The sequence below is a fragment of the Poecilia formosa genome, unplaced genomic scaffold (assembly GCF_000485575.1).
Source record: "Poecilia formosa unplaced genomic scaffold, Poecilia_formosa-5.1.2 Scaffold763, whole genome shotgun sequence".
In the NCBI taxonomy this organism is placed as follows: Eukaryota; Metazoa; Chordata; class Actinopteri; order Cyprinodontiformes; family Poeciliidae; genus Poecilia; species Poecilia formosa.
In genome coordinates, this window is record NW_006800702.1 from 117247 (window position 1) to 140985 (window position 23739).

The 23739-nt window shown below is 47.4% G+C and overlaps 1 protein-coding gene and 1 long non-coding RNA gene across 4 annotated transcripts in view; one reads left to right on the plus strand and one right to left on the minus strand.

Moving 5' to 3' along the window:
- grin1b (glutamate receptor, ionotropic, N-methyl D-aspartate 1b) overlaps nucleotides 1–19238 on the plus strand; it is a 26334-nt gene extending 7096 nt beyond the window's left edge. The window contains exons 3-12 of one of the 3 annotated variants that reach the window (XM_016666655.1): nucleotides 3918–4052; nucleotides 4387–4563; nucleotides 11018–11080; nucleotides 11817–11914; nucleotides 12568–12689; nucleotides 16666–16840; nucleotides 18154–18277; nucleotides 18387–18473; nucleotides 18813–18948; nucleotides 19039–19238. In XM_016666655.1, the coding sequence (XP_016522141.1) occupies nucleotides 3918–4052; nucleotides 4387–4563; nucleotides 11018–11080; nucleotides 11817–11914; nucleotides 12568–12689; nucleotides 16666–16840; nucleotides 18154–18277; nucleotides 18387–18473; nucleotides 18813–18948; nucleotides 19039–19223 (1302 nt within the window). In that variant the 3' untranslated portion in view covers nucleotides 19224–19238. Of the gene's footprint in view, nucleotides 1–3917; nucleotides 4053–4386; nucleotides 4564–11017; nucleotides 11081–11816; nucleotides 11915–12567; nucleotides 12690–16665; nucleotides 16841–18153; nucleotides 18302–18386; nucleotides 18474–18812; nucleotides 18949–19038 lie in introns of all 3 variants that reach the window. The other 2 variants (XM_016666654.1, XM_016666656.1) reach the window with 2 other exon arrangements.
- LOC107834782 (uncharacterized) lies at nucleotides 7676–9104 on the minus strand. Its single transcript, XR_001660605.1, has 2 exons — nucleotides 8401–9104; nucleotides 7676–8337 (listed from the first exon to the last, which is right to left on the minus strand). It is a non-coding gene; the product is annotated as an uncharacterized LOC107834782 (long non-coding RNA).
- Nucleotides 19239–23739: the final 4501 nt, after the last annotated feature.

Sequence of the window (23739 nt, forward strand, 5' to 3'; positions counted from 1 at the left end):
ACAGATAATCCAGTATCTTACCACCAAAGGGCAGTCAGGAGTGAGCCGTCATGCACCAGCGCCCCCTGCTGTAAAAGGTGAAGCATCTTGCCCAAGGACACAACGACAGAGGCGGAGGGAGGGGCCCACCTATTGCAGGAGGAGCAGCAGGAGATCCGGCTTGGAAAGAGTCACATCTCATTTTAAAAAGTTCAGACTCTGTAGTAGAACTGCTGCCTTGCTGCAGAACGGTCCTGGGTTTGGATCCCAACCTGTAGTCCTTTACATGGACCGATGAGGCTCTAACTGATCAAAATCATAAGACCCCCTGCATATTATTGTTCACATACGGACACTTAGCGCATGCGGACAACATTGAAGGGCAGAAAGATATACCTTCACATGCCATCCATAGCCGCCTGCCATGGTAGAATAACTCTGTTAACTCAATCAAACTTGGAAATACAGATATTATTATTTCTTTTTCTTGCTCTCTGTATCGGCCAAGCTGCACGTAGAGTCGTTGCATGTAGCTTCACTTATTTACTGTATCGCTAGCTTGCTGTCTCTTACTCTGCAGACACGGAGTCACAATGTGTGGGATCATAAGCCCCCCCTGCCATGAGGCCAGACAACTGCCTGCTTCACCTCGAGTCTGATCTCTGCCGTTTCTGATCGCTCCTCAGCACACGAACCACGTTACACACACAGCTGGTGACAAAAACACTGTACATTATATACATAAGCTAAATTATGGGAAATCAGTTCATAAACTAGAAAGTGTTCATTTCCTATGAAAATGTAAGTGTGAATGTTGAATGCTTTTGGTGAAAATGGCAAAAGCGTCTGAAGTCACCTGCTGAAGACTTGCAGAAATGCAAGAAACAATGTAAAAAAAAAAACAGGTAAAAATTAGCTAAAAATCTAAAACTAGCTAAAATACTAATGATAGCATCTAGGCTACCACTTGCATGCTGGTTACAGTAATATATTCCTTGCAATGTAAAAAGAAACAAAACTCATGTAACCCTAAAATGTGAAAATGACAGAAACATTCCCCTGTTCCTTCTAAAAACAACGGTGGGTGAATAAAATCCAAACCTTTTATGGTTCCTGAGATATCAACATTTGTTTGGAGGCATCGTTTAGCACGGTGACTACAAAAAACATGCAACATGCAGGGAGAAAAAATATCAAATTATTCCCAGCTGTTAAACAGCATGAAAGCTGTTAAACTGCCCAACTTCAAAATGGCCGCTGCCTTACTTCCTCCGTCACGGCCCTGAAACTGGATGATTTGCCATTAATAGGCAGGACCTAAAATATCAGCTGTGAAACACAACAGACATTTTATATTGTAATTCTCAATTCTGCCACAGGATGGAGCAGTTTCCCCCATGGGGAGAAAATTTCATAAAAAGGTGAATATTATAAAATGTATGAAGGTTATGAATACCAAGATATAAAGCCGGCATTAGGAGAGCAAAAGGAATAGTATAAAAGTTGGATGGTGAAAATATCACAAAGTATACAGGAGAAGAAGCGCGGCGAAGTTTACGGAGCAACCAGAAAAATGGAACTCATTAGTGTGAATGCTGCAGGCATTCACACTAATTAAATGTTTTTAACCATTTTATTGGCGACAAACAGACAGGAGGAGCATGCTCCCATCGAATGGCAGCCAGCGCAGTTAGAGGTTGATCAGTCCCAGGTGAGGCTCAGCTTCCTGTTGCCTCACCTGCTGAGCTTCAGAGCATTTGAATGGGAAAATGCGAACATTCAGCGATTTTCAAGTAAAAAATAATCAGAATTGGTTAAGCTAAATGAAAAATAGGTACTTTATAGTACAAGCCACAGGGTGAAAATAGCAAAAGAAATTATTTTAACATTATATTATTCTGAGGCTTTGCCTCACCTGCCTCCCCTGACCACATGTCACTGACATGGAGCTAGCATAGCTTAACATGGAGCTAACTTGGAGCTAGCATAGCTTAACATGGAGCTAACATGTAGCTAGCATAGCTTAACATGGAGCTAGAATAGAGCTAACATGGAGCTAGCATAGCTTAACATGGAGCTAACATGGAGCTAGCATAGCTTAACATGGAGCTAGCATGGAGCTAACATGGAGCTAGCATGCTGTCTCTAGTGGCAGTTCTAGATCTCGTCTATCAGAGGGGGTGCAGTGATTATTCAGCAAAATGAAAGTAAATAAAATCAAAACAGCAATATTTCATGGTTTCATAGCCACTTGTGGCTCCACAGCTGCATTTCCAGGTTTCACCAACTCAACCTTAAGACTTTTTAAGACAATTGTGCATGAAATCAGAAAAACATGTTTGCTAAAGTCGGAGACCGCGTTAATGGAATATTTTCCGGATTTGACTGGTTGTTTTTTTTAAATGATGGGAAAATTTGAAGCCCATCAGCCATTTGACAGGTTATAATAAACACCCCTGACTGGTGCACAAGCGCAGACATTATAGACTTTACAAAGAGTTCATCGTAGAGGCAACTAAAATCAACCCATAAAAAAAACCTCACTGAATCTAAATCTCATGGACTCTGAACTAAATGCGTCTGACCGGGAGCCGACAGCGTGTTGAAGAGTTACGGACTGGACGCCTTGGAGCAGGCCGTCAAACTCCAGCCCTCCGCTGTCCTGCAGTTTTAAGATGTGCCACAGCTACAAAACACTGGAATGAAACGGCTTCATTACCTCCTCCTGGTGTAGATCAGTTCTCCAGAGTCCTGCTAACGACCTAATTATTCTGTTCAGGTGGTGCAGCAGAGGCACATCTAAAAGTTGCAGGGCAGCGGCTCTGCAGGACTGGAGTTTGACACCTGTACCTTGGAGCGTCTGGTTCAGAAGCCATTCCAAACCTTTGGTCATGGTGTGGCGGGGGACCCAAACGCAGCCGGCAGCGGTCGTAGAAATAAGTGGATGTTTAATTAAGAAAATCAACCAACAAAAAAATCCAAAATCCAGGGGTACAAGAAAATCCAAATACAAAGCAAACTGGAAACCTGAGGGAACATCAGGTGATCCAGGGAGCGAAACACAGGTAACGCTCAGGGTGACGAGACGGACCGGCGAGTTGTGGCTGGGACAGAGGAGCTTAAATACTGTTAGCGGATCATTCGGCCGCTGCTGCCGCCTGTCTGGACCCGGTGCTGGTCCCGTTGCTTGGTTCATTCAGCCGTCAGCTGAATGAACCACCAGGACTGGAAATAAAACGTTGCACAGCCAACCAGAGAAAAATGTTCACTCAGCCATGACAGACTAAAAAAAGCTAGCTAGCTAGCTAGCTACCTGGCTAGTTAGCAGTAGCCTCAGCCGCCTTGAGTCAGATGTCTGCGGGCAACTCGGACTTTGCCTGACAGCAAAGTTGAAAAAAAACAAACATTAAGTAGGTTAAATAGGCAAAATTTAAGACCACCCTGCCAGCATGCCTAGGTGGGCCCCATGTGGGGAAAAGGAGGGCAGGCCATATGGGTCCCATATGGGTTTGTCCATTTAGGGCCACAGCCCACATGGGGGCCCATGTAGGACCCATGTGGGCTGTGGCCCTACATGGGCCCTATATGGTGGTGGCCCACATGGGTTTGTCCATATAGGGCCCATGTAGGGCCCATGTGGGCTGTGGCCCTACATGGGCAAACCCATGTGGGACCATCGTGGAACCTGCGGACAAACCCATATGGGACCCTCCTTTCCCCCACATGGGGCCCACCTAGGCATGCTGGCTGGGCTGTGATGAATGATTTCAAGGCTAGGATTCATTTTACAAATATTATTGATTTTGAGCCCAAAGATACGGTTCTGGTTCCGACATTCGGTTCTCTTGCTCCCAGGTTTCCCAGTAGATTCCGAGTTTCCCCCCAGTAGATTCCGTCTTAAAACAAACCTTCTTCTTCTTCTTCTTCTTATTCTGCAGGTGTACGCCATCCTGGTCAGCCATCCTCCGCAGTCCAACGATCACCTGACTCCAACGCCCGTCTCCTACACGGCCGGGTTCTACCGGATCCCGGTGGTCGGCCTGACGACTCGCATGTCCATCTACTCTGACAAGGTCAGCCGCGTCCGCCTGCTGCGGCATCACTCTCACGTTTCACCGGCTGAGTCCCGGTGTCCCTCAGAGCAGATACTGTGTGTTGGGAGGGACTGGAACATATCAGAAAAGCTTAGGTTGGCTTAACCAAGAAGACACACTAACCTGAACTAGGAGCAAACTGGACTCTGAGTCTTTCTCAGATTTATGAATCTGTTGATGGTGAGATCAGGTCAGAGCATCCCAGTAGTCCCATCACTCCCAGTACTCCCAGTCCTCTCCCGTTTGTGGCTCAGGATTCAGAGAAGTGAGTTCTTAGTGTTCCGCTGTGGGTTCTTCCTCCTCCCCGCTGCAGAGCATCCACCTGTCCTTCCTGCGGACGGTGCCGCCGTACTCCCACCAGGCCCAGGTGTGGTTTGACCTGATGAGGGAGTTCAGGTGGAACCACATCATCCTGATCGTCAGCGACGACCACGAGGGCCGAGCCGCCCAGAAGAAGCTGGAGACGCTGCTGGAGGAGCGGGAGACCAAGGTGAGCAAAGTGCTGGGCGTCTTCCTGGCAACCGGTCGCCATCGTCACGGCTTCACCTGCAGGCTCCATGTGGCACATCTGTTGACAGAGGCCATGTGCAGATTACCCACCTGGATGCGCATGTGGAGGTACATGTGAAGCTGCATCGCCTGCAAAACGTTTTCACTTCCTTCCATGTTTTGCAAATCAGTCCTGATCAGCAAAGTTTGGCTGTTTGGACCAAAGAAAGTGAGAAAATAATTTCTACCAAATAGGAGCTTAAAGTAAATGACTGCATAAATATTAACTGAGCCAACTCCTAAATGTGCAGCTATCCAGAGATCATCAGTATCACTCGGTGTTTGAAAAAATGTAAAAGTCAGACCCGACTTTGTGCGACTTTTCGGTCTTTTCTTCGCTGTTCACGAAGAAGTCAGACTGGGAGAACGATCTGTTTCTTGTTCTTTTGATTCTGCATAACAGACTTAGTGAAAGCAGATTTTTATCAATATTTGCTGTGAATTTAGCTGTTTTTTAACAGTCACATGGGGTCAAATCAGGGTCAGCATGGGGTCAAATCAGGGTCAGCAAGGGGTCAAATCAGGGTCAGCATGGGGTCAAATCAGGGTCAGCAGCCTGATTGGTTGTAAGGCTGAACTCCAGGCTGTACTGTTGGCCTTGTGAGTCTTATCGCCACCTGGTGGTAACTGTAGACATTACAACCAGCTGGTGGTTCTACCAGTGAAGCTCATCTCCTGTTGTAGCTTTGTGTTTCACATGTACCTTGGAGTTCACATGTGAATGTACACATTAAGACGTGTAAATCTGCACATGTTTCTGTCAACATGAAGGTATGCGTTGGGAGCAAAGTTAGCGGTGGTGGGCCCTGTTTCGCTAATCTGCTAATATCAGAACTAATTATTAGCTTAGCATTTTAGCACCTTGGCTAACTGTCTAAACGCTCAGCTTCCCTCTATTTAATTTTTCTAGAAAAATAAAGCTGTTTTGTAAACTTTCAGCTGAATAAAGTTTGATATCTGTGTTTTGGTTATCAGCTGTTCTCCAAGTAGCAAGATGTTTATATTCATACTTTTAGTTTGAAGGGGGTGAAGACTGTTTACTCAGTTTTGTTTCCTGTCCCCGCCTTTCTGTTTTTTTTTCCAAGTATATAACAAATGAACGAAGCAGGCACAGACAACAAACCACCAGACGTGTTAGCTAAACAAATACATGCAAAAGCTCAGTTATAATTTATTCTCCACATGCTAATATCCTCAGCTCCACCATGGCTGATCAGGCTAACAGAGTTAGCAAAACTCAACAGCTATAAAACTGAAACCACAAGTGAAAGGTCTGATTCACAGAATCACTTCCTGAAGGTAGGAGTGTAATGACAGAGGAAACCTTGATGAGGCGCTACGCTCGGTTGTAGCACATGATGCGTCTTGGACACATGGGGGTATCAACATGGATGGATTCAGCACTTCTGCTTCTGCTAATTATCATGTTATTATAGCACTTTAGCGTTAGCTTCTGCTAATTATCCTGTAAGGTTGTCAGTAATGGTAATTATCATTATGGCGCTTAAGCATAGCTCATGTTTCTGATTGGTGCTTTAGGGTTAGCACAGCTAGCTTTAGCTGACCGTGCCCACCACTGAAATAATCGTGTTTACTCACGGAGCATGGAAACGTGATGTGTGAAGTTTCCACTGCATGGCTGAGTGAGGCCTTCATCAAACCCAAAGGTTTTCTTTCATTCCTCCATCTCTGCCTCAACCCGTCTATCATCCATGGATCTATATCTCATCTTCCCTTGTTCTTCACCGCTCCTTCATCCGACCATCTTCTTCCTGACTTCCTGCTGGACGCGTCATCTCAGCTTCTCCATCATCAGCTTCCTGTTCATTCAGGATGATTCTGTTGATCTCCACCAAGGTTGTTTACCTGACGATTTGTTTCCATGGATCAGGGAGACGGAGCGAGTCGGACAGCGCCGCGGTCCGGTTGCTTTCATAAGGCTCGGCTGTTATTCCGAGAGAGAACTGCTACAGGAAGTGACACCAGCCTTCTTCCTGGTTTCTGAAGTTCTGATCCATTCTGAGATCCAGACCCGGAGAAACGCGTCATGATGCATGTTCAGATTAAATGTTCGTGGAGCAGTGTTTTTCCTGTCAGTATTTATTGTTTCTCTTATAAAACAATATTTGTTTGTAAATTTTTATGTTCGAAACATGTTCTATGGTTTTGACAATTTGGATCCAACCCGTCTCATTCTGGTTTAGACTACCTGTTGGTAATCACTCTGGACTTCAGGCTACCTGTGAACCGGAACCAACTGGACCTTCCTTTGAAAGGGCCGCTGGTTCTTCTGTCCCGGCTGGCCTGGTGTTGATGGCGGACTCTGGACCTGCCGGTCTTAACCCGTTGGTTCTCACTCTGAACATCAGACTTTTCTTTTTGATTTGTTGATGTTAGCTGGTACAGAATGGCTTTGGTTCTGGACGTGCAGACCTGGACTCTGAGAGTGGACTGAGACTTCCTGAAGTTGACTCTAGACGTTATGGTGTTGAGCTGAAAGTCGATTTCTCTGGAGCTGACTAGCTTGACAGGTGGATTGTTCTTCTGGACTTGCTGGTCTTGATTCTGGGTCTATGGGTTTTGATTGAGACATTCTAGAGTTGAGTCTGGAGCGTTTGCTCTGATCTGATGATCTGAACTTTGGTCTTTATGGCAGAAAGTCCAGATCTGTTGATCTTGTCCAGGATTCCCTTGTTCTGACTCTAGATGATCCCCGTGTTGTCTTTAAAGCTGTTGGTTCTGACTCATAACATCTGATTACCGTCAGGTTCTGGTCTTGGTCCAGGTGGCTCACCTCATGGGTTTATACCGTCTCTAAGGGACACGCCGGTCTTGTCTCTGGACTTACTGGTACTGACTGGTACTGTCTTCTTTTAGACTTCAAGTTTGTCTGTTCTGGAACACGCTGATCCAAATCAAGACCAGTTTGTCTAAAGACTGGACTTGGTGGTTTGTCCCGGACCAGTGGGTCCAGGTAGAGCGCGGACCTGCTAGTCTTGGTGGAGGTTTGACTCTTTGTTTCATCTTCTTTGAGTTGAGCTGGTTTCTTCTTCTTCTCTCTGTGGACTCATGGCATGGTTTCAGTCCTTCAGCTCCATCTGCTGTCTGGTTTCTCATCACCTCGACTCTGACGGAGATCAGAGCCGCAAACACACCTCAGCTGCTTCCGGCTGTCCGTCACGCCTGCTTTGTGTCGCCGCTGACGACAGGAAGTACGACAGGAAGAGGTCAGCGACCCGCTGAGGTCAGACTAACTGATCTGACCTCCAGTTACGGTAGACATTGAGTCGGCAGTGCAGGGGGCGCTGCTGGACTGAGAGGTTAAAGGTCAGGAGGTCAGAGGGGATGAATATTCCGGCTGATGTTGGTGAGCAACACGGACACATCCGCTCAGGGGAAAAAGGGACCCGGATATGGCACGGATGACCTTTGACCCAGATCGGATGCTAACGGACCTGTTAGCATCCAAGCTGTTAGCTAAAAGCTGTTAGCATCCCACACTTAGCTCCCAGCCATGAGCATCTGAGATTTTAGCTAAATGTCGTTAGCACCCCACACTTAGCTCCCAGCCATGAGCATCAGAGCTGTTAGCTGCCAGCCATGAGCATCCGAGCCGTTAGCTAAAAGCTGTTAGCATCCAAGCTGTTAGCTGAAAGCCATTAGCATCCCACACTTAGCTCCCAGCCATGAGCATCCGAGCCATTAGCTAAAAGCCCTGAGCATCCCAGCCATGAGCATCCCACACTTAATGTCCCAGCCGTTAGCATCCCACCCTTACCTTAGCATCCCACACTTAGCTCCAAGCCATGAACATCCGAGCTATTAGCTAAAAGCCGTTAGCATCCCGAGTTGGAGGCGCAGGAAGCGCTGCAGGAATGTCTGGGTGGCGCGCAGCGTGGCGTGTGGATTCATGCTTAATGAGTTGAACATTTGGGGCGGACTGAGCGCAGCGCTAAAGCGCCGCTGCCCTGCCGCAGCACATTAGCATCACAGGGCTGGAAGTCGCAGCTTGTTAACAGGACGGATCTGAGTTTTCCTGCTGAGGTCTGTTTGGACCGACTCATCGCTTCTGAAGGTTTTCATTATAAATCAGTCTGACAGGTGAGCCCATCTAAAAATATTCCTGCTGTCTGTACACCTGCAGCCAGAACCCAGAGGGAGATTTACACCTGAGAGCGAACAGGAGAGCCGCGGAACATCCTGCAGGTCCAGCAGCTGTAAACTCAGCTCCGCTCGGATTGGACGGCCGGATGCCCCCAGGATGTTTAAAATGATCTCTTCATGCAGAACAAATACAGCAACAGTGACCTCATGTTGTGTTACTGAGGGGCGTAAATTATGAATAATGTGGTGGAGGCCTGGCTCAGATTTCCTAACTGATGTTCTGTGAAGTATTTATGAGCTGTCAGTACCTTACCAGCAGCTATGCAGGTTTTATGGAGCGGTCAGTCAGACTTTTCCTCAGCTTCAGCAGATATCGGAAACAACTTGAGCTTCCGGTGCGGTGGAGATGAAACCGTTACTTGGGCTCCGATTGGACCCGAAATGTCCATGAGACCAAACCTCCAGTGAAAACACTGCTGACCCTCCAGGACAGGCTCCTGCTAGCCCGCTAACAGCAGAGCTAATTTTTCACTTGGTGCTTTAGCATTTTTGCTAGCTTTGAAAATGTTTAGCACACTTAGCTTACCCGAAATGAATTTTCCAGATCCGAATTTTCAAAGAAGAAATTAGAATTCTTCCAGCAGTTAAATGTTTATATTAATGCTCTTATTTTGAAGTCAGTCTACGCCAGTGTTTCCCAGCCCTGGTCCTCAGGGCTCACTGCCCTGCATGTTTTAGGTCAGTGGTTCTTAACCTTTTTTGAGGTACCGAACCCCCCAGTTTCATATGCGCATTCACCGAACCCATCTTATTCCTCCCCCATCCCTACCCACCCCTGGCCGACACAAAAAATACTTTGCAGTATTCTGATTTAGTAATGTAATTATATTAGCTGCGTTACCACCCCACGCCACTAGAGGCCGTAGCAGCCCCGAAAAGATGCCACTAAGGAGCAGATTTAGACTATAGAATTAGGTAAAAACTGTGAGCTTTGCTGAAGTAATTAAAGACACAAGTTCAAATCCATGCTGAGAGTGGAGCTCCTTCAATCAGGGCTCCTCCGCAGCTCTGATTGGCTCAGCAATGTAACGTGAACCTCTGCAGCAGCTCTGATTGGCTCAGCAAAGTAACGTGATCCTCTGCCTCAAGTGATGGCAAAGCGGGGCATCATCACGACTTTACACAGTGTGTCTTTACCTCCGCGGCAGAGGCTCCGCCGAACCCCTGAGACCGACTCACCGAACCCCTGGGGTTCAATCGAACCCAGGTTAAGAACCACTGTTTTAGGTATTTCCTTGCTTCAGCCCAGCTGATTTCAGTCAATGACTGATTAACTGGTGTTTCCTGAACCGCATTCAGATCAGTCAGGCACATTAAATCAGGGAAACCTCTAAAACATGTAGGACAGTGTGCCTTGAGGACCAGGGTTGGGAAACACTGGTCTACGCGACAAGTCCATTTCCCTCTTCTTTGTTTTTTAATTAAACTTTACATATAAGTATGCAAAAAAGAATAGAAAAAACAAGCAAATGCAGAAGAATACAAACAAATACAGGCAAAAATTTACAGATATGACAAGTATTGAGAGCCGGATTCTCCTTAACATAGACATTAGCTCTTTACGACGTTAGCATTAGCTTCCACCCATTACTATGTAGAAATGGCTCTTCAGACTCAACAGAGATAATGTTTATGATTAGCGCTCTAGCATAAGTGGAGCTAGCTGTTCTGTTAGCGGTGTCCACCACTGCCTGCTGGACCTGTGGTCTGTAAATGATGTGCTGCAGGTGAGGAACTAAACTATCTGAGCTATTCCTTTAACTCGGCCAGAACTTGGTTTGGTCCGGTTCGGAACCAGAACCAGAAAACTACCAGTATGAACCTCGTTGAAGCAGAACAGCAGAGAAAACGTGACAATAAAGACAAACCTGATCAACAATGAACGTTTATTTCTGATTGTAAATCGATATGGTGATCATATCGCCATGGAAACATCAGGGTTGGTTGACTAATGTATTTCAAGTGTAATGATTTTGTTGACGTCACCCAAAAGGTTAAAGGTCACAGCTGAGAGACAGAGGAAAGAAGGAAATAGGCAGATATTACAGCTGATATGGCACTGATTGCCGATGTTGTCGCCATGGCGACAGTGTGGCGAGCCTTCGGCCGGGCAGCGGAGGCTCTGCGGTGTGTTTGCCTCTGACTCCGTCGTGAAGCAGAAGAAGAATCATTGTTGATGCTTTGCTGTCTATAATCTCTGTCTGCATATTTTCTCTGCACATCACCGTCAGACTAAAAACAGGAACTATGAAAACCTCGACCAACAGAACTTTGACTTCAGGAGAACACCCAAGGTATAAACTTGCATGGTGAAACGATGCACGCCGCCCAACCAATCTCTGAGCTCGCCCAGTAGCCGACACCAGTTAGCCCCGCCCACCCGCCCAGACCCAACCCGGCTCCAGAGACAGACTCCTGTCCCGGTGGCACGTCTTCTCTCCACATCTCTTTTCATTTGGTTTTTCATGACTCCTGCACACAGAATGGGTTCGCACTGCCAGGAGAGACGCCCTTCCTCTTCCTCCCTCCCCCCTCCCTCCTCTTCCTCGTGAAGGGTTGCATGCAGCCAGGCTGATGCTTGGCTGACGACCTCTGCCCTCCAGGATCCCTTCACTCCTCCTTTTCTGTTGAGAAATGAACCACTCTGTCCTCCTCCCTGCTCCTCCTTCTCTCCACTCCAGCCTTTTTTTAAGTTGCAGTTGCATCAGCGCGCTCTAACATGCACGTCCCTGATTGGTTGGTTGGTTGGAGTCAGTTTGCATGTGCCACCACGCCCTCCCTTATTTTGATTCAGGCTTTGCCTTTGAGTTTCCTTTCAGTTCAGCAGATCTTTGACTCGTTCTGCCTCCATCTGTTTGCTCCGTCCTCCTCCCGTGGCAGCATGGTCGCTGCTGGGGGTCGGGTTGGTCATGAGGGAGGCGGATCCGGGAGCTAATGATTCCTGTCCTATGATGTGTTGTGTGGTGTTGTTCTGCCGTGTCTCTCCCTGTCCCTCGCTGGTCCCGGTCCGTCGGCGCCGCCGTCCTCCAGGCGGAGAAGGTGCTGCTGTTCAGCCAGGACACCAACCTGACGGCGCTGCTGCTGGAGGCCAAGGACCTGGAGGCCCGAGTCATCATCCTGTCGGCCAGGTGAGCGCCACCCTGAGGCTGAGGCCGGTAGGAGCTGCTGCTCGTCAGGAATCATAAATCAATCAGCATCTTAGCTGATTGAACTCATTTTAAGAGTTTATTGAAAATCAAACCAACACTTTGCTAAAAATGGGAACACTGACAATGGCTGATGAGAAATAAAATCAAAATTCAAATTTAATTTCTAACCAAAAGAGTCGGTTAACAAAAGCAAAGAAACGGAGCAAAGCAAATGCTACTTGGAGGATAGAAATTTTCAGAAGAAATTTAAAATGTGTTTGTGGTTTCAGGTTCTGTCAGTCAGGGCTCAGGTCACTAGGAACTAAAGACTTGTGGTTTACTTTTGCCACATCATAAAAATTCCCCAAAAAACAGAGTTCATGTTTAGAAGGATGCTAATGTTAAGATGCTAAGGTTAGCTTATGGAGCAAGTGATGGGCTGGAGAGCTTCTTCTAACAGTTGGATGGTTTCCTCCACATCAGGGAAACTGTCTGCAAAATCACAAAACATCAGTTTCTCTACTTCCTGTTTGTCTTTGTTTACTTCCTGTTTCTTTGTTTACTTCCTGTCTGTTTTTGCTTGCTTCCTGTCTGTGTTGGTTAACTTCCTGTCTGTGTTGGTTAACTTCCTGTCTGTCTCTGTGTGCTTGCAGTGAGGATGAAGCCATGGCCGTGTACAAAGCGGCCCGGCAGCTCAACATGACCGGTTCTGGCTACGTCTGGCTGGTCGGAGAGCGGGAGATGAGCGGGAAAGCTCTGAGCGAAGCTCCTGATGGTAATGCCTTCCTCGTCTTCCTCCTCTTCATCTCTCTCTCTGTCGTCAGCTCTGCTTCCATCCAACGCTCAAACTGAAGCTTTGACCCGCAGCTGGACTGGACCGGTCGGAACAGCTCAGGTTAGACCTGGTTTGGTCAAGCCCAGTCAGGGTCCTGCAGGTCCTAAACGTGTTCCAGGTCCGACTCGCCTCAGGCTGAATTACCGCCTCAAGGCTCCCCAGAGTCCTGCTAACAAGCTGAGCGTTTGACTCGGGTGTGTTGAACCAGAGACCCAGCTAAGCGCTGCAGGACACTGACCCCTGGAGGACAGCCCCAGTCCTCCAGGGTCAGTCCCAGACCCTGGTGGACAGCCCCAGTCCTCCAGGGTCAGACGGTTCTCCAGGATTAGAACTGAACGAGGTTGTGCAGAAGCTGGGCGCTCTGCCATCTGAGGAAGGAGATGATGGAGTCAGGACAGGTGTGGACGTCTTAGGAGCTTCCTTTAAAGGGCCAGTCGCTTTATAAACTCCGGGCAGGATGTCAGAGCTTTGGCTCAACTCCAAACGTTTTCTCCTGATATCAGGGGGTTGCTGGTTCACCTCTGGGTGTTTCCTGCTGAGCTGCTCCAGGGTTGGATGGAAACACAGCTGCTCTCTCCCTCTCTCTGCTGAGGATATCTGATGAAGGAAGCCAGTCCTCCTCCTCTTCCTCTCTGTCACTGAGCTTCTTGGTGTCTCTGGTTCTTCTGACTGCTGGTTGAACGTTTAAACATCCGGCGGCGGTGGAGACGTGTTTAAAGGTTCCCAACCACTCGTTCTCCGTTGTTTCTGTGGCTTTCAATGTGTCTAACATCTTTCTGTTTCATTTCTATAGTGTGTGTCGTCTGCCCACCCGTCTGCCCGTTCTCACAGTACACGAGCCAATCACAGGGGCCGATTCATGGGAGGGGTGGGGGGTTGATGTTCAGGTGTGTGGGGGGGTTTGTTGCTGAGGTTACCGTGACGCGTGTCCAATCGAACATGGGTAAGATGCCTCTGCTGCTTCCTGTTTTCTGCCTGATGCTTGGAGTCAATGAAGGCCCCGCCCACCTCTGCAACATGGTGGCTGGGGGCGGGGCTTATTGAGTCAGCTGATTACTCAGAGAACCAGAAGAACAAAGTTCCCTTCAGACAGGATGGAAGCGTCCCCTAAGTTTTGTTGATTTCATCCTACAAAACAGACAAAACGGTGTCTGATAACCCATTGCACTGATACGCTGATACCCCTTGATACCCTCATACTCTGATACCCCGATACATGATACCCTGATACGCTGATACCCCTTGATATCCTCATACTCTGATACCCTCATACTCTGACACCCCGATACATGATACCCTGATACATGATACCCCTTGATACCCTCATACTCTGACACCCCGATACATGATACCCTGATACATGATACCCCTTGATACCCTCATACTCTGATACCCTGATACATGATACATGATACCCCTTGATACCTCGATTCTCTGATACCCCGATACATGATACCCCTCGATACCCCGATACTCTGAGACCCTGACACCGTGAGCCTAAGACATCCTGGTGTCCTGAACCGTTGACTTCCTGATTCCGGGACATTTTGACGTCCTGACCTGGATCTCTGAGTAATGGGCCTCTGCTCTCCTGCTGTGGTTTGAGTTGCTCTAGAGAACATCCTTGCCAACCGGCTGCTGCACTCAGAGAAGTGAAGTGATGTTTTCTTCACATTGTCAATGTGATGAGAAAGATCCTTCATAGTTTCTCTCAAAGTGCTGCTGATCTGCACTCAGTGCCATTTGTCTCTGCTTCAGCAGGTTGGAGGTTTCTCTGCAGGGATGGGTTTCAGATGATCCAGTAGATCAAAATCTGTAGTTGCTCATCTTGTTCTGGTTCTGAAGAGTCCTGAACATCCTGGTACTTTCTTTATTAGAGTTACCTTTCTTTCCTTCATGGTATAAAAACAAGTCTTTGAGTTGTTGGGGCTTTTCAGTCGGGACGTAAACTCATCTGGTCATGAGCAGTGCTGAATATGTACCTCAGATGAACAAAAGCACAGAAGATATGACATGGAACCGATACCTTTCAATTGGTCAAGCAACTAAGACAACCTCCTCCACCGTTTGGTGGAACCTCAGTGTAACCGCAAGGTGACCCGGTCTTGTGGCTGCAGAACAGCCATCGACTCTCTGTCACCGGTCTGGACTATGTGGTGTTGTGGTACTACAGGTTACTTTAAGTAAATGATGCCATGGTGTAATATGTACTGTGTCATCCAAGCTCATTCATAGACTTGCTGAAAACCAAATTTTTTAGTCATAAATTGTTTTCTGGTTGGTAGAAAACTGAAAGATGGTGAACCTACTTGTTTCTGACACTGAAGGTTGCAGTACTTAAAGGACAGGACGGGGCAATGCTGTCGGCTGTAATAAAGCCAGGATGATGTCTTCAGCCTCCTCATCCTCACAGAGATCACCGTCTCGAACTGGTTTCATTCCCAATTTCTGTTAGATTCGGACATTAATTCCTCCTGGCTCTGAAACAGTTTCCTGAAAAGAAACCCACCAGGCTGAACTGTGACATTTTGGATTTTGCTGCTGCTGTTCTTCAACAGACTCGTTTGACATTATGAAAGAAAAAGGCCTGCATTTGCTGCATCAGCTAAGTTAGCAACGTCCCGCTAGCAGTGTTAGCATTGGTCACTGTTTTTACAGTCAGTTTTTACAACGAGTTCCAGTTTGTTGGACTGGTAAAACCTACATCAGCCTATTGTAGAAGAAAAATATGTCCTGTCTGAGCTTTAGCTAGTTGTTTAGCTAGGTGTTACTAAATGCTAGCATACTAGCATGATGGGCTTGTCCCATTTTATTCTCTACCAGAAAGTGTCCATATAGTTTAATTGGTTTTACTAAATACATATGTTAATTAATTGTGTCTCTAAAAATGTCTTGGTAGTTGCTTATAGGCTAACTTTGTGTTGGGGAATGCTAGCACTGGTTCTCTCTGTTCTCAAGACAAATGTATATGCTTCTACTTGAAGTCTGATAGGTTTAACTGTAAGAAGGTGGGGTTAAATTCAAGGCAAAAATTTGTTGTGGGGTTAGTCCAGTGGATAAGCTAGCTGTGAATTAATTTAATTGAAAAAGGTAAGCATGTTAGCATGTCCAGCTGTTTATAGATCCCCACAAATAGTTATGGTTGAATCTTTACTGGTCTCAATGGGAACAAATCATATTCCAGTTTGTCCTCTGCCTTTTTATTATGTTTAGGAGAGTTCTAGTGTGAAACAGCTGCTCAGAGATTCAGGGATGTCACAAAAATTACCACCATCTTGAAGAACAAATACCAAAGACCAAAATAAATCCAGGAAATAAGAGGGAATCCGACGCTAACCTGATATGAAATGAGGAGGAGTCCTCCCAGTCACTCATCACTGAGCGAGAACCGTAAATAAAATCTGTTTTTTGCTCCAGTACCAGTGTTGGGTTGTTGATCTGGATGTCCTTCAGAACGGCGGACAGGAAGTTGGCTGTCGTAAATTAGCTCTGATGATGCTAACAGTGTTAGCTGGCGGCTGAGGCTCAGCTGGAGGACAGATGTGACGAGTCTGCTGAAGGAAATCACCAGCCACGCTTCAGAATGTCTCAGTGGGACTTTTCTACCCTGAGACAAATGGTGGTGATTGTGAGCGTGAACTCCCAGCATGCAGTTTGGTGTTACTGAACACTGACCTGACGCCTGAAGCCCCGAGAGTGTGTCTGAATTACACAGAGTTAATTACCTCAGATTAAAGTGCGTCTCAGAGCGTGTGTGAATGAGGACAGCGTTCAGAGTGAATCCAGTCTAACTTCCTGTGGTGTGTGTGTGTGCTGTGTGTGTGTGTGGCTGTGGGTGTGTGTGTGTGTGTGTGTGGGTGTGGGTGTGTATGTGTGTGTGTGTGTGTGTGTGTGTGTGCGCGCGCGCACGCTGCAGGCCTGCTGGGCCTCCAGCTGATCAACGGGAAGAACGAGTCGGCTCACATCACGGACGCCGTGGCGGTGGTGGCTCAGTCCCTGCAGGAACTGTTTGAGAAGGAGAACATCACGGAGCCGCCGCGGGGCTGCGTGGGGAACACCAACATCTGGCGGACCGGGCCGCTCTTCAAACGGTTGGTACCGCTCACTCGCTCCATGTCTGATGGAAATCTAACCTCGAGCTTTTGGGTCTGATGATTTTGTTTTACAGTTTGATTTAAGGAGAACGTTTAAAACTGAAACCTCCTTATTTAGCCGAGACGTGACGGTTGGGCCCGACATTTAAGATGTTTCCCTCCTAATGGCCAAGTAGACCCGGTTCTACTGGAACCAGAACTTCAACATGTGATGCACCAAGAACCACAGAACATTCTTGAACGACAAAAAACTCTGAAGAGCGCAACTTCCTTCTTCACCAAATGGAAACAAAATGGAGGCGACAGAGTTTAGCATCTTTGGCTAAAGACCAGGAGCCGTTTCTGCTGCTAGCACTAGGCTAGCATGCCAGCTTTGGTGTATTTACCCAGAATGCCCTGCGCTGTAGTTCACTTCCTGCTTTTGGAGCGGTCTGCGGTCTGCTTGCCATTCATATTGAAACCGAACCAGACTGAAAGTCTGGAGGACCAGAGGTCAGAGGTCAGAGGTCGATTAGCATTCACACCTCACCAACCGAACCGGACTTTGACTAGACAAATGGACTGGAGTCGGATTAAAGTGGCTAAACTGGGCTGGTGTGAACGCAGCCTGAGAGGTTCTGATCCAAATCTTCCCTGAATGAAGTCAACCTGAAGGCCTTTCTGGGATTAACTGGATCTCCTTCAGCATCACTTGATAATCTGTGATTGATGACTATTGATTTTAGTTTTTGTTTACCAAGTTCTGGTTCTGAAATGGTCCAGAACTTTTATCTCTTCAGCAGCTTTGGCAGCAGCACTGAAACACGACCTCTGAGCTCACAACACACCGGAGAGGACGAAGGAGACGGCAAGAGGACGACGTGTCCTCCGTCCTCCGCACTGCAAGTAAACTGATACTGCAGCCAGGCGGAGCAGAGCGACGGGCCGGTCCAAACGGCGGTTCTGTTCAGGCCAACCCTTACTGCAGTCAGTTGGGTTAGCGGGCTGCAGGGCAGGAAGGCTCGGTCCGCTGGTAGCCGAGTGTCGGACGCTCGCTGCCGTCCCCTGAAGGCCTCGCCGTGTCACGTTTAATGAACGGCTCCATGGTGGGATTTCTGATCGCTGTAATCTCAGAGCGGCTCGTCTCGGTTCGCTGGAGGTGAAATGAGGAGAACAGAGACGCTTCGCTGGTCCGATGGCGGTTCAGAACCGGGTCATAAACGCTCCTGTCGCCCTTCATTCTCTTCCTCACAGGCCTCCAAACGCATAGCCGTTATTCAGCTTCACTGACCTGAAGAACGCGCGGTTCTGCTCTCTGATTGGCTCGTTAGGGTGCTGATGGCATCGAAGTACCCGGACGGCCTGACGGGACGAATCGAGTTTAACGACGACGGCGACCGCCGCTTCGCCACCTACAGCATCCTGAACCACCAGAAGGCGGGGCGCGTCATCCAGGTGGGCGTGTTCAACGGGACGCAGGTACAGTTCACCTGGGGGCCAGACGCTCTGTGTGTCGCAGTGAGACGGGCCGCTCTTCCTCCTCCTCCTCTTCCTCACTCTGCAGGTGGTGATGAATCCTCAGAGGAAGATCATCTGGCCTGGAGGAGAGACGGAGAAACCAGTGGGATACCAGATGTCCACCAGGCTGAAGGTGCTGCACACACACACACACACACAGTCGTGTTTTCATCCCTTGTAGAGACTTCACAATGACTTCCATTAATTTCTACAGCCTAACCTTTCCCCTCACATGCCTGACCCTGACCTTAACCTTTTCCCTAACCCTCAGGTAAAGGTTTACGTTAACCTAAACCTAGGTTAACCACTAACCCAAAAACAACCATTTCCCTCATGGGGACCAAGAAAATGTCTCCAGAAGGAGCAATGGCCCCTACGATCCCACATTGTAGACAGCAGTAGGTTCCCATAAGAATATGAAAGCTCTGGTCCTCCATCCTGGTTCTGACCCGGTTTGGGTCGCTGTGTGCAGATAGTGACGATCCACCAGGAGCCGTTTGTTTACGTGAAGCCGACGCAGAGCGACGGGACGTGCCAGCAGGAGCACACGGTGAACGGAGTTGTGATCAAGAAGGTGATCTGTACCGGACCCAACGGGACCATCCCAGGTACAAACACACCTGGAGCCAGAACCTCCCGACGGGTTCTGCTGGCAGCCTCCAGGCGGTTCTGGTGGTGATGTGGTTCTGGTTCCGCAGGTCAGCCCATCGTTCCTCAGTGTTGCTACGGTTTCTGCATCGACCTGCTCATCAAGCTGGCCATGAGCATGAACTTCACCTACGAGGTTCACCTGGTGGCCGACGGCAAGTTTGGCACGCAGGAACGGGTGAGGCTCCTCCCACGACCGGACCGGACCGGTATCAGGCCGGTATCAGACCAGTAACGGACCGGACCGGTATCAGACCAGTATCAGGCTGGTATCGGACCAGACCGGTATCAGACCGGTATCAGACCAGTAACGGACTGGACCGGTATCAGGCCGGTATCAGGCCGGTATCAGACCAGTATCAGGCCGGTATCAGACCAGTATCAGACCAGTAACGGACCGGACCGGTATCAGGCCGGTATCAGACCAGTATCAGACCAGTAACGGACCGGACCGGTATCAGACCAGTATCAGGCTGGTAACGGACCGGACCGGTATCAGGCCGGTATCAGGCCGGTATCAGACCAGTATCAGACCAGTAACGGACCGGACCGGTATCAGGCCGGTATCAGGCCGGTATCAGACCAGTAACGGACCGGACCGGTATCAGACCAGTATCAGGCTGGTATCGGACCGGACCGGTATCAGGCCGGTATCAGACCAGTAACGGACCGGACCGGTATCAGACCAGTATCAGGCCGGTATCAGACCAGTAACGGACCGGACCGGTATCAGGCCGGTATCAGACCAGTATCAGGCTGGTATCGGACCAGTATCGGACCGGACCGGTATCAGACCAGTATCAGACCAGNGCATGGAGGAACATGGAGGAACATGGAAGAACATGGAGGAACATGGAGGAGGAACATGGAGGAACATGGAGGAGGAGCATGGAGGAACATGGAAGAACATGGAGGAACATGGAGGAGGAACATGGAGGAGAAACATGGAGGAGGAACATGGAGGAAAATGGAGGAACATGGAAGAACATGGAGGAACATGGAGGAGAAACATGGAAGAACATGGAAGAAAATGGAGGAACATGGAGGAGAAACATGGAAGAACATGGAAGAGGAACATGGANAACATGGAAGAACATGGAAGAAAATGGAGGAACATGGAGGAGAAACATGGAAGAACATGGAAGAGGAACATGGAGGAAATGAGGCCAACATGGTGGCGGGCGGCCAGAGAGACGGCTGTCAGATTAACTTGCTCTCTCCGCCTGGCTCTCATGTAATCTGCCGTTCTCCCAGAGCGGCCATGGAGGGATTATCCAGACACTTTTAATCCAACAGTCTCTCATTCCCAGAATGCCACAGGTCTGACTTTCCTCATCCTGAGCCAGGAATCAGCATCAGCTTGGCTGGAAGTCTCAGGGAACAGATAATCCAGTATCTTGCCACCAAAGGGCAGTCAGGAGTGAGCCGTCATGCACCAGCGCCCCCTGCTGTAAAAGGTGAAGCATCTTGCCCAAGGACACAATGACAGAGGCGGAGGGAGGGGCCCACCTATTGCAGGAGGAGCAGCAGGAGATCCGGCTTGGAAAGAGTCACATCTCATTTTAAAAAGTTCAGACTCTGTAGTAGAACTGCTGCCTTGCTGCAGAACGGTCCTGGGTTTGGATCCCAACCTGTAGTCCTTTACATGGACCGATGAGGCTCTAACTGATCAAAATCATAAGACCCCCTGCATATTATTGTTCACATACGGACACTTAGCGCATGCGGACAACATTGAAGGGCAGAAAGATATACCTTCACATGCCATCCATAGCCGCCTGCCATGGTAGAATAACTCTGTTAACTCAATCAAACTTGGAAATACAGATATTATTATTTCTTTTTCTTGCTCTCTGTATCGGCCAAGCTGCACGTAGAGTCGTTGCATGTAGCTTCACTTATTTACTGTATCGCTAGCTTGCTGTCTCTTACTCTGCAGACACGGAGTCACAATGTGTGGGATCATGAGCCCCCCCTGCCATGAGGCCAGACAACTGCCTGCTTCACCTCGAGTCTGATCTCTGCCGTTTCTGATCGCTCCTCAGCACACGAACCACGTTACACACACAGCTGGTGACAAAAACACTGTACATTATACACATAAGCTAAATTATGGGAAATCAGTTCATAAGCTAGAAAGTGTTCATTTCCTATGAAAATGCAAAGTGTGAATGCTGAATGCTTTTGGTGAAAATGGCAAAAGCGTCTGAAGTCACCTGCTGAAGACTTGCAGAAATGCAAGAAACAATGTAAAAAAAAAACCAGGTAAAAATTAGCTAAAAATCTAAAACTAGCTAAAATACTAATGATAGCATCTAGGCTACCACTAGCATGCTGGTTACAGTAATATATTCCTTGCAATGTAAAAAGAAACAAAACTCATGTAACCCTAAAATGTGAAAATGACAGAAACATTCCCCTGTTCCTTCTAAAAACAACGGTGGGTGAATAAAATCCAAACCTTTTATGGTTCCTGAGATATCAACATTTGTTTGGAGGCATCGTTTAGCACGGTGACTACAAAAAACATGCAACATGCAGGGAGAAAAAAGATCAAATTATTCCCAGCTGTTAAACAGCATGAGAGCTGTTATACTGCCCAACTTCAAAATGGCCGCTGCCTTATTTCCTCCGTCACGGCCCTGAAACTAGATGATTATTTGCCATTAATAGGCAGGACCTAAAATATCAGCTGTGAAACACAACGGACATTTTATATTGTAATTCTCAATTCTGCCACAGGATGGAGCAGTTTTCCCCCATGGGGAGAAAATTTCATAAAAAGGTGAATATTATAAAAAGTATGAAGGTTATGAATACCAAGAGATAAAGCAGGCATTAGGAGAGCAAAAGGAATAGTATAGAAGTTGGATGGTGAAAATATCACAAAGTATACAGGAGAAGAAGCGCAGCGAAGTTTATGGAGCAACCAGAAAAATAGTGTGAATGCTGCAGGCATTCACACTAATTAAATGTTTTTAACCATTTTATTGGCGACGAACAGACAGGAGGAGCATGCTCCCATCGAATGGCAGCCAGCGCAGTTAGAGAGGTTGATCAGTCCCAGGTGAGGCTCAGCTTCCTGCTGCCTCACCTGCTGAGCTTCAGAGCATTTGAATGGGAAAATGCGAACATTCAGCGATTTTCAAGAAAAAAATAATCAGAATTGGTTAAGCTAAATAAAAAATAGGTACTTTATACTACAAACCACACGGTGAAAATAGCAAAAGAAATTATTTTATCATTATATTATTCTGAGGCTTTGCCTCACCTGCCTCCTCTGACCACATGTCACTGACATGGAGCTAGCATAGCTTAACATGGAGCTAACATGGAGCTAGAATAGCTTAACATGCAGCTAACATGGAGCTAGCATGCTGTCTCTAGTGGCAGTTAGGGTTAGGGTTAGAGCTAGAATAACTAGATCTAAACAAAGAAATAACCTAACTAGAATGACTAAAGGAAGATGGGTATGGATGCAGACATAACAGAAATGAACCTAAAATAACCAGATAAGAAAAGCTACAGTTAAAAACTGGAACCACTACAGAAAGGTTAACAAAATCCAGGGATGTGTAAGAATAACTGAACCTACGGTGATGAAATAACTAATAAACATGACTGGAATCACTACAGGGAGGCAGAAATAAGGAATAGCAACTTAGAAGGATGAAATTAAAATAATCTATAATCAGTAAAGAAAGATGGACAAGAACAACAGAACCTAAAGTAACTAAAGAACAAATAGAAACATTAGGAAGGATGAAAATAAGGAAAGCAACGAGACGATTCTACCCACAATAAATAACCTCAAATAAAACTGAAGAGACCCCGAAGGGCTAACTTAAAGTGAAATACAACATAATGATAATTAAGACGAAAAAGCCAAACCTGGAACCCAGAGTCCTGGCAGCTGAAATGGCGCCGCTAGATGTTGAGCTAATGATTAAACAGTAAACATGGCGGTAAGAGCGCAGGGCAGGTGGTTGGACCAGAGGATCCAACTGGCGATGAAGCGCAGATTTCTCTGGAGGAATCAGTGAGGCTGAGCGCTCAGACCGCAGCGGCGATTCTAGTCGTTTAATTCATTATAAGTTATCGGGCCTCAGTCGGTGGTTTTTATCACTACGGAGAAAAAGTTAGATGCGTTTATTTGATTTATGCGAGATGAGATCTGGAGTCACGATTCAACTGGGTGAATATTAACTAAGCCGCATAAAAATGCGGGTGAATAGCCGATGTTAATATGATTAGAATTTGACGGGTAAAAATAGTGCATGACCGATTGTTTTAATGCTAACAGAAAAGTCTAGCGCGACCTCTAGACTTTTAAAGTAACGTTTACTCTGTTAGCGGATAATTCGGCCGCTGCTGCCGCCTGTCTGGACCCGGTGCTGGTCCCGTTGCTTGGTTCTGGTGGTTCATTCAGCCTTCAGCCAGCGGCCGAAATAAAACGTTGCACAGCCAACCAGAGAAAAATGTTCACTCAGCCACGACAGACTAAAAAAAGCTAGCTAGCTAGCTACCTGGCTAGTTAGCATAGACATTAATACGTAGACGCCTCATGGAGCGGGTCGGCCCGTTGCAGCGATACGTAATCGCGTCCGCCATATTGAATGTGGCATCTCTGCCAGTAAACTAATACAAATGAATGGACCGAACTTCAGAAAATGCCATTCCACAAAGTATTTTTAGCTAATGTTCGTCATCGACCCACTCACATATAAACGTGAATATATTTGGAAATTAAA